At 60.7% G+C, this 10,202-nt stretch overlaps 1 protein-coding gene across 1 annotated transcript; it reads left to right on the top strand.

Annotated features, from left to right (window-relative positions):
- Positions 1-914: 914 nt before the first annotated feature.
- Positions 915-9,684, top strand: LOC147221178 (zinc finger MIZ domain-containing protein 2-like). The gene is given in 22 exon segments (XM_086169353.1): positions 915-1,070; positions 3,290-3,382; positions 3,472-3,586; positions 3,672-3,880; positions 4,010-4,166; positions 4,309-4,545; positions 4,621-4,735; positions 4,822-4,940; positions 5,042-5,131; positions 5,290-5,479; positions 5,588-5,729; positions 5,827-5,905; positions 5,982-6,113; positions 6,200-6,305; positions 6,415-6,572; positions 6,656-6,723; positions 7,008-7,076; positions 7,153-7,451; positions 7,658-7,752; positions 7,754-7,837; positions 8,177-8,371; positions 8,518-9,684. Coding segments are annotated over 21 exon segments (2,817 nt in total). The 5' UTR covers positions 915-1,070; positions 3,290-3,332; the 3' UTR covers positions 8,626-9,684.
- Positions 9,685-10,202: the final 518 nt, after the last annotated feature.

The following is a 10,202-nucleotide window of genomic DNA, read 5'->3' as shown; positions in this document are numbered from 1 at the left end:
ACCCCAATCCCTTCTCACTCCTTCTCATATTTCCCTCCTTCCCCCCTCATTTCACAGGAAATGAATCCCGTTGGGTACACATGTGAGACAGGGCATCTGTTGCCGTGGCAACTGGACACCGGGGATCGCAATGTGTCTTCAGTGTGGACAGTTCTCACTCACACACACACACACACACACACACACACACACACCTGATAGTAATGAACGTGTCATCTCCACACCAGCCCCACGAACTGTGGGTCGCCTCCCCTCCCAACGATGGATTCCCGCAGGAGAACCTGACCCGGGCCCGGCCCGGAGACGCAGAGGAGGAAGGTGACGGCGAGCAAAGTGAGCTTGGCAGGACTGGATTGGTTCCGTGCACATCAATCCAGGACATCAGCACCTGAACGCACCTGAAGGAGCCATGTGACCGGCAGGACCCGCCGCCATTGGCTTTTGGTATGAACGTGTTATAAGCTTTAGTTTGTTAGGAATGTGTCGATGATTAATATCAGATAATGTTTAATTTCTCCCTGGTTTTCTGATAACTGATGACTGGATCGGAGCCGGTGCACCCCGCGGCCCCCCGCGGCCGCCCGCGGCCCTCGGCGGCCCTCCGTCCGCTCCTGTCGCCGCTGTGCGTGCAGTTCCAGTCCCGGCCGTCAGAGCTGCTCCAGCTGCCGGTCTCACCAGCGGCGGCGATGCGGAGGAAACCCGGCTCGGCGGCTCGGAGGTCACGCTGCGCCCGGTAGCTGCTCCCCCTCCCCCGGTTCTGTCGGCGGTTCGGCTCCGGTCCGCGGGGCGGCGGGGGACGACGGCGCCCGCTGAAGCCGGGTAGCGAGACGCAGAGGCCGGCGACGGGCTGCCCGGAGCCCGGAGCCCGGAGCTGAAGCTCTCGGCTGCCGAGCGAGCGTGTCGCGGGATTGTTCGGGGGCCTCGGCGGCGGTTCGGGATCCGCTCTCGCAGGTGGTCCCGCCCGCCGTGCCGCCTCCCCCCGGCTCCGGGCTCTGGATGCCCCGGAGGCCCGGTGGAGCTCACAGCGCGGAGCCGAGGAGCAGGACTCGCACACCGGGGAAGTAGAGAAGGTAAGACGGATTCGGTTCCTCGGCGTCGGCTCGTGTCGGTACCGGTCGTGCGTGTTATTGAAGGGAGAGGGGAGCCGGTGGAACCGGGGCCGAACCGGCTGAGCCGGGCTGAAATGGGCTGAACGTGCCGGGGGGGCTGCCATGCTAACTGTTAGCGTGCTAACAGTTAGCATGGCAGGATTCCATTGTCACATACCGGCTGGGCTAGCGAGGCTAACATGCTAGCAGGTACCAGCCCGGAGCGGGGGGGGGGGGGGCGCCCTGCGCCGGGACCGGGACGCTGCGTGCGCCCGCGTCAGACGTCGGGTCCGGTCGATCGGTCCGAACCGGGTCCGGGTCTCCCGTCGCTTCTCGAAACGCCGATAAAACGCCTAGCTGTTAGCATTAGCCTGCCCGTGGCCACCGCACCGGAGAATCAAAATGTCTTCTCGGTCATTTTGTCACCGCGGAGGCTCCGGTCGGACCGGACCGGGCCGAGCCGGAGAACCGGACCGGCCGGTCTCCCTCTCTTTGTACTGGTCCTCGTTCGACGGAGGCACTGAGGGCTGCGGCGGTGTCCGCGCCGCCTCCCCCCGAGGCCGGCGGCATGAAGCCCGGACTCGGGTTCGGTTCCGGTCCGGAGCCGGAGATTGACCGGAAAGCGGTCGGCCCGGGTCCGAGGAGAACCCGGAAGTACCAGAGGTGCGACGAGCGGCCGACCACGTGTGTGATGCGCGGTATCACAGCAGATCGATCACCGATAGTTGATCAGCAGGACGTCTCCTGGGACGGTAGGTGGACCGAGCAGGTGACCTGTGACCCGGTCCGCTCAGGTGAGCTCAGGTTCTTGTGAGCGCCGTGATTATTTGTCTGATGGGTTTGACGGTTCGATCAATGTGGTGAACGCAGGTCCCAGAATGTCTGGCGTGCTGCTCAGATCCTTCCAAAACAAAAGCAAACCCTGCAGGAGGCGTGAGCGGGTCAACGGCGGCTCACCGGACCCGAACCCGACCCCGAACGCCGGGCGGCCGCAGGAAGTGACCACACTCAGGGACAGGAAGTGATATGAGGCTCAGATGTCGGAGAGGCGGGAGTCGGAACCGGCCGTGACACCTGTGCGTTTTCACCACCGTTACAAACAAACGGCCGCCTTTGAGGACTCGGCGGCCCCGACCCCGAAGCGACCTTTGACCTCTGGCGTCCACTACCCGTCCCCGCCGGAGGGCGCTCGGGTGATTTGGGGTCAAAGGTCATGTTTGTGGTCCCGCCTGGCCGACGGGTCGTCGACTGTCTCGGAAAACCTCCGGTCGATGGCGCTCCTGAGGGCGAGCGGCCTGCGGAGGGCTGGCGGTCACCATGGTGACATGGAGGCGGTGTGGAACAGTCAGTTTGAGTCACAGAGGAGAGCTAACCCACGGTCGCTCGGTGACTCACCGGGCCGCCGGTTCCAATCCGGACTCCCGGGCTCGGCGCCATGTCTTTGTCGACGAGGGTCCGGGGACGTTTCCTAGGCGACATCAAAGTAGGACGCCACTGGATCTGCTGATCTGCCACTGATGCTAATCAGGTTACCACGGTGATGAAACCAGCATGTCTGATGTCTGGGTCACACAGGGCCCGGGGCTGACTGGGTCAGCTGACCCACACCGTGTGTGTGTGTGACAGCATGTGATGCAGCGTGTCGATTGGGCGATGCTGCCTGTCATGTGACTGTAGCCTGAGGGTTCACGGGGGGGGGGTCACTGACGCACGTCCTTTTGGGGGCATCAGATCCTGGACTTCTGATGGTCGGGGTCAGAACTCTGATCCGGCCCGAAGCTGCAGGAGGGAGGAACCAAACCACCAATCGGTCAGAGAGTTACTGGGCTGAACGTAGGCCGGATGCCTTTACTGAGGGTGTCATGGCGGCCTGTTACCGTGACAGCGGCGCAGTGTTGGGCTGGTGACATCATCATGGGAAGATTGTGACTGAACATCACACTCGAGTGTGTGTGTGTGTGTGTGTGTGTGTGTCACCTGGATGAGTGACAGGTGGGCCGAGGGGGGCTTCCTTACAGACCAGCTGCTGCAGGTCAGAGGCCTGAACCAGGGAAGAAGTGTGTGTGTGTATATGCGCATGTATTATTGATCATACAAAATCCTGATCTATCAGCTGATGACCCCTCACACACACACACACACACACAAACACACACACACCCTGGAAAGTCAAACGTTTACTGACGTCTTTGTATCTGCAGGAGTCTGTCTCATCTGATTGGACACCAGCAAGCCCCGCCCACCATGAACCCTCTGAATCAGATGAAGGCCGGACTGGCCAACAACCCCCACAGGTACACACTCACACACACACACACACACACACACAGAGACCGTGAGCGAGATGAAGCCAGTGAAACAGAATGTTGTAATACTCTTGCAGCGAGGGTTCGTTCCCCTATGACCCCTCCAGCTGGCAGCAGCCCACCAATCAGCCCACGGGGTCGCTGTCGGTGGTGACCACCGTCTGGGGGGTGACCAATCCCTCGGCCAGCCAGGTATGACATCATCATCTTCGCCCCGCCCCCTCTGTCATCAGCCGTCCGTGGATAACCTGATCCCCGTGGTGTTTGTGTCCCTCAGGGTCTGGGTGGAGGGGTGATGGGACCGGGGGCCGCCCCGGGCGGGGGGCCCATGATGCAGGGCCCCGGGGGGCCCGGAATGGCCGCCGGGCCCGGAGGATACATAAACCAGCAGGGCTACGGAGAACCCAACAAGGGCTACCTGAACCAGGGCATGTACGGGCGGAGCAGCGGGGGCTACGCTGGAGGCCCAGGGGGGTACTCTGGGAGGTGTGTGTGTGTGTGTGTGTGTGTGTGTGTGTGTGTGTGTGTGTGTGTGTGTGTGTGTGTCAGTCAGAGTATATAATCCTAAACACAGTGAGTGTTAAACTGACCTGCGTGCATCATGTGACCATGCAGCTACCCCTCCAACCCTAGTGGTTCCAGAGGGTCAGCTGACTTCACCCAGGCTGCCGCCGCCGCTGTGGCAGCCGCCGCCGCCACGGCGACCGCCACCGCCACGGCAACCGTGGCTGCCATCCAGGAGAAGCAGAACCAGGAGATGAACTATGGGCAGGTGGGCTCCCGGGATCCAGGTGTGTTTGCTACCGTTCATGTGTGTGATTTGCAGTCTGACATCCTGCTTGTGTGTGTGTGTGTGTGTGTGTGTGTGTGTGTGTGTGTGTGTGTGTGTGTGTGTGTGTGTGTGTGTGTGTCAGATGGGAGGTCCCGCCTACAACAACCAGTTCCTGGCCCACTCGGGCCCCCGTGGCCCCCCCAGCATGACTCCAGGAGGGATGGTCCCCGGAGCCGCCAGGGGCCCCGCCTCCATGAGCCCCATGTATGGCCCCGGGGGGGGCCCGCAGAGGGTCCCCCAGCACCCGGCCTACGGCCCCGGGCCCCAGCAGGGCCACCTGAGGCCCCCCCAGGGTCTGAAGCGGCCCTACAGCTCAGAGGTGAGTCGGGAAGTCGATACCACGGGATCCATAAGTGATCAGGGTTCTGGTCTGATCTGGTTCTGGTCTCCACAGTCCTTCTCCGGGATGTCCCAGGCCTACGCCGGGCCCGGGGGGCCCGCCGGCTCCGGGGGAGGGGGCCACCCTGGGCCCGGGCCGTACCCTGGACCCAATATGCAGTACCACCCCGGTGAGACACACACACACACACACACTCTGCTGGTCATCAGCTTCTTCTGGTGGAGGTCAGAGGTCAAAGCCTGTCGTCACCTGCAGGTCCAGGTGGTCCAGGCCCCGCCCCCCAGCGCACAGGCTCCTCCCCCTCCTACCAGAGCCACAAGATGCCCCTCCCACAGTACTCGCCGTCTGGACCCCCCAACCCCCAGTACTACAAGGTGAAGGGTCACCACGCCCGCCCTCTGTGTGTGTGTGTGTGTGTGTGTGTGTGTGTGTGTGTGTGTGTGTGTGTAACTGTTTGGCTGTGTGTGTCCAACAGGACCAGTTTAACGGTCAGGGAGGAGGCATGAACCCCTTGACAGCAGGGGGCGCCAGCGGCGTGTACAACTCCTTCAACCAGCCTTCAGGGGTGAGACTGTGTACTACTGTGTACTATTGTGTACCTCTGTGTTCTACTGCATACTACTGTGTTCGGCTGCGTAATACTGGATACTACTGTGTGTGTTAGCGTGAAATACTATGTATTCCTGTGTACAACCACAATGACCCCCCCCACCTGTGTGTCAGCCGGGGCGGGGGTTGCCAGGATACCCCAGCTCTCCGGTTCCCGGGAACCCGACCCCGCCCATCACGCCGGGCAGCTCCATGGCGCCGCCCTACATGTCGCCCGGCAACGGCGACGTCAAGCCGACACCCTCGTCGTTCCTGCCCGACATCAAACCCAACATGGCCGCCCTGGCCCCGCCCCCTCCCACAGGTAGCCTGCCTGCCTCCGTGTGTGTGTGTGTGTGTGTGTGTGTGTGTGTGTGTGTGTGTGTGAGAGAGAGAGGATGCTCACGGATGTTCTCCACTTCCTGTTTGGCAGGAAACCCCAGCGACGACCTCCGCCTGACCTTCCCGGTGCGAGACGGCGTGGTGCTGGAGCCCTTCAGGCTGGAGCACAACCTGGCCGTCAGCAACCACGTCTTCCAGCTCAGGGAGTCTGTCTACAAGACACTCATCATGAGGTACACACACACACACACACACACACACAGAGGCAGAACGCTGTCCCCCTGCTTCACTGTGTGTGTGTGTGTGTGTGTGTGTGTGTGTGTGTGTCAGGCCGGACCTGGAGCTCCAGTTTAAATGTTACCACCATGAAGATCGGCAGATGAACACCAACTGGCCGGCCTCGGTGCAGGTCAGACCTCCAGCGTCAGCAGTCAGTCAGGAGGTGATTCTTAGGTGACGTGGTTCTGTGACCTTCTGCCCCCCAGGTGAGCGTGAACGCCACGCCGCTCACCATCGAGCGAGGCGACAACAAAACCTCCCACAAGCCTCTGTACCTGAAGCAGGTGTGCCAGCCTGGGAGGAACACCATCCAGATCACTGTGACGGCCTGCTGCTGCGTGAGGACACACACACACACACACACATATGCAGGACTCTGCCGTGATCCCGTGTGACCTCTGCATGTGTGTGTGTGTGTCTGCAGTCGCACCTGTTTGTGCTACAGCTGGTCCACCGGCCGTCGGTGCGCTCGGTGCTCCAGGGTCTGATGAAGAAGAGGCTGCTTCCTGCCGAGCACTGCGTCACCAAGAGTACGACACACACACACACACACACACACACACACACACACATACACTCGCAAGGTGACACGGTCCGCCTCACACCCCCCCCCCCCCCCCCCCCCCCCCCCCCCTGCAGTAAAGAGGAACTTCAGCAGTGGTTCAATCCCCGGGACCCCCGGGATGAACGGGGAGGACGGCGTGGAGCAGACCGGCATCAAGGTCTCCCTCAAGTGTCCCATCACCTTCCGGCGCATCCAGCTGCCCGCCAGGGGCCACGACTGCAGACACATCCAGGTGAGCGGCCAATCACGGGCCGGCTCTGCCGCGCCGCTTCCTGTTTGTCGGTCATGTGACCAGGAAGTGCTCTCTGTCCGCAGTGTTTCGACCTGGAGTCGTACCTGCAGCTCAACTGTGAGAGGGGGACCTGGAGGTGTCCTGTGTGCAAGTAGGCCTCACACACACACACACACACACACACACACACACATACAGTTTATGTGCCCAACACACACATGAAGGCACACACACCCTCAGATTACACGGTTCAGAAACGAACACACACACATGGATGACACAGACAGAAACAAAACCCTGTGCTGCTGGTCAGAACAGCATCATGACCTTTGACCTCCTGAAACATCAACACCAACAGACGGAGCCTGAGCTGTGTTTTTGTGTTCTGTGTGTGTGTGTGTGTGTGTGTGTGTGTGTGTGTGTGTGTGTGAGCAGTAAGACGGCTCTGCTGGAGGGGTTGGAGGTGGACCAGTACATGCTCGGGATCCTCATCTATGTTCAGAAGTAAGCACGCCGGTTCGAGGGTGTGTGTGTGTGAGTGGGCGGGGCCTGTGTGACGGCGGGCGTGTCCTGTGCGCAGCTCCGAGTACGAGGAGATCACCATCGACCCGGTGTGCAGCTGGAAGCCCGTCCCCGTCAAACCCGACCTCCACGTGAAGGAGGAGCCCGACGGCCCCGTCCTCAAGCGCTGCCGGACCCTCAGCCCCACTAACATGGTGCTGCCCAGCGTCATGAAGATGATCGCCTCCCTTGGCCCCGCCCCCTCCTTAGGCCCCGCCCCCTCCCCGTCCTCCGCCGCAGCCTCCTCCCCCATGCAGTACCCCTCCCTGCCTGCAGGGGGCAGCAACAGCAGCAACACGCCAGACTACTCTGGACCAGGTACAGGGCTGGGTTTGGGGGGTCCTCGGCAGGTGATGGGGGTTCTCAGCAGGTTTTGGGGGTTTTCAGCAGGTCCTGGGGGTTTGGGGGGTCCTCAGCCGGTCTGGGGGTTTGGGGGGTTCTCAGCAGGTTTGGGGGGTTTTCAGCAGGTCCTGGGTGACCCGGTGGTCCAGGTGGTCCTCAGTTCCGTGTCCGTGTCTCCACAGCTCCGTCCTACCCCGGTCAGCCGGCCTCCTTCGGTGATTTTGGGCCGGGCCCCGGGACCCCGGGGGGGGCGGGGGGGGACTTCTCCTCCCCCGGCCCCCCCCCCACTCTCCTACCAGTCGGAGCTTCCAGCTGCCCTCCTCACCCCCGACAAGCCCCCCCCTCACCCGCTGGCTGGGCAGGTACGTCCACATCCAGCAACACCTGGACGTCATCTGCACCCTGAACTGACCGGACTCCTTCACCACATCCTCCATCCTTCCATCCTTCCCTCCATCCTTCCTTCCGTTCATCCTTCATCCCTCCATCCTTCCTTCCTTCCTTCCCTCCTTCCATCCCTCCATCCTTCCTTCCTTCCTTCCCTCCTTCCATCCCTCCATCCTTCCTTCCTTCCTTCCCTCCTTCCATCCCTCCATCCTTCCTTCCTTCCTTCCATCCCTCCATCCTTCCTTCCTTCCTTCCCTCCTTCCATCCCTCCATCCTTCCATCCTTCATCTCTCTCTCCATCCTCCCCCCCTCAGCTCTCAGTCCCAGGCCGTCTGGACTCCTCCTCCCACGGAGCTCCTCTGTCCCAGCAATCCCAGGGTCTCCACGGCAACCCCCAGCTCGGGGGCGGCAACCAGATGATGCAGCGTGGCAACCAGAACCCCCGTCTCCACGGCGACGGCTCCTTCGGGCTCGGCGGGACGTCCGACGTTCCGGAACCTTCTCTTGATGTGAGTGGACACCCGAGCGATCGGACGCCGCGCAGACAGGAACCTCCTGTTCATCTCCTTGATGCTTTCAAAATAAACACACACACACACACACACACACACATACACCGGGCCGGGTGTAAGGTGGTCTCCTGTGTCTCCTGCAGCTGCTCCCGGAGCTGACCAACCCGGACGAGCTGCTGTCGTACCTCGGACCTCCTGACCTCCCGAGCAACAACAACGACGACCTGCTCTCTCTGTTTGAAAACAACTGAGCGCACACACACACACACACACACACACACACACACACACACACAGATACACACACACAGATACATACACACATTCATGCACAATCACACACGCACTCACATACACACACGGCGTGTGTGTGTGAAGCAGACTGCACGGTGTGGCGGCGCTGCGGTTAAAACACGGCGGCCACCTGCATCCTGAAGGAGCCTGAGAACTCCGTGATGTGACATGAACTTCATGTTTTTTTATTCTGAGCCCCTGGTCTCCTCCATTACCTCCATCGCTGCATCTCCTGCAAAGCTCTTCAGTTTGGTTTTGTTAAAGACGTCAAACAGTGGAACAGTCAAACCTTTGAAGAGGAGCTTTAAGACCGCAGGAGGAGGAACTGATTTTATTTTAATCTCGGTCTGAACTTTTGACAGAATGTGACCTCAGAAATGAGAAGGTGAAACCTGTGAGGGCGTTGGGTCCGAGGAGGTCCTCCTGCTCCAGAGCTGGGCGGCAGGACGTTCTGGTAGAACCTGAGAGACAGTAACTCTTTCATTGTTGAGAAGAAGAGACCTGAGAGGAAGCATTTTTTTTTTTCCAATGGTGGTGATGGAGGTCCAGGAGGTTGGAGCGGGAACAAAAGATGATGTCATTGTGATTTGTGGTCCTGATGTCTGGTGAGATGTTCTCAGGTCTCCTCAGAGGGAGAGCATCTGCTTCTCTCAGGTTTGACTCCTGTTGTTTTTCCTTCACACGGTTGATCTGAGGAGAACCTCCAGTGTTGTAGACCGATGGAGGGGTACCTTCGGGGCGGTCGGAGGTCCGGGCGTGGGATCAGATCCGGGGTCTGACACCAGGCCCCGCCCCCTCGGACCTCCGGCCAATCGGCGGCCCCCCCGGTGCGGTCCGTCCGCCCGGAGGTGCTTCTGAATCTGAACCCCCGGACCGGCGCCTGCTCCACGTCCTGCTCCTGGGCCTCTTCGAGTCGGGGTGTCCGTCTGTCCGGCGGGAGGGCGGGGCTGAGCCCCCCGTCAGGACAGCGGAGAACATGATAACCTTTGTAATTTAATAAACACACTGGAAAGACAGCCGGGCCTGTGGTTCTTTACCGGAGGAGCTCCTGGACCAGCTCTGCCGCTGCAGCCACCCAAAAACATCTCAAGACGGAGGAGCTCCTCCCACTGGAGTGTGTGATTCTAGCAAGCTTCCCCTGGATGCTCTGGGGTCAAAGGTCAGTCCTGGAGCTGCTCAGGGAGGCCCCCCCCCCAGCCTGAACAATACACCGGTTCTCTGGAGCCCCCTAGTGGTGGCATGCGGAACTGCACTAAGCATTTAACAGTACTCTGTGTGTGTGTGTGTGTGTGTGTGTGTGTGTGTGTGTGTAAAACATCTGAGGTCTCTGTTGAACACCAGATTTCACGTACTTCTTGGTTTGAGGGAGTGAAAGCACGCTGAGGCAGCGTCTCCTGTTGCTTGACAAGCAGCAGGTTGTCATCACCGAGCCTGGAGCTCCTGGAGAGCCCAGGTCCATCCCAGGTCAGAGGGACCGTGGACCAGGAGGCCCCCCAGAAGATGCCGGAGAGCTTCCCTGGAGCTCCGGGCATCT

This window comes from Fistularia commersonii, chromosome 22 (assembly GCF_037954325.1).
Source record: "Fistularia commersonii isolate RoL2024-O1a breed Wild chromosome 22, RoL_Fcom_v1.0, whole genome shotgun sequence".
Classification (NCBI taxonomy): domain Eukaryota; kingdom Metazoa; phylum Chordata; class Actinopteri; order Syngnathiformes; family Fistulariidae; genus Fistularia; species Fistularia commersonii.
Note: the sequence above shows the minus strand (reverse complement) of the source record. Positions and strands in the feature narration are given on the sequence as shown.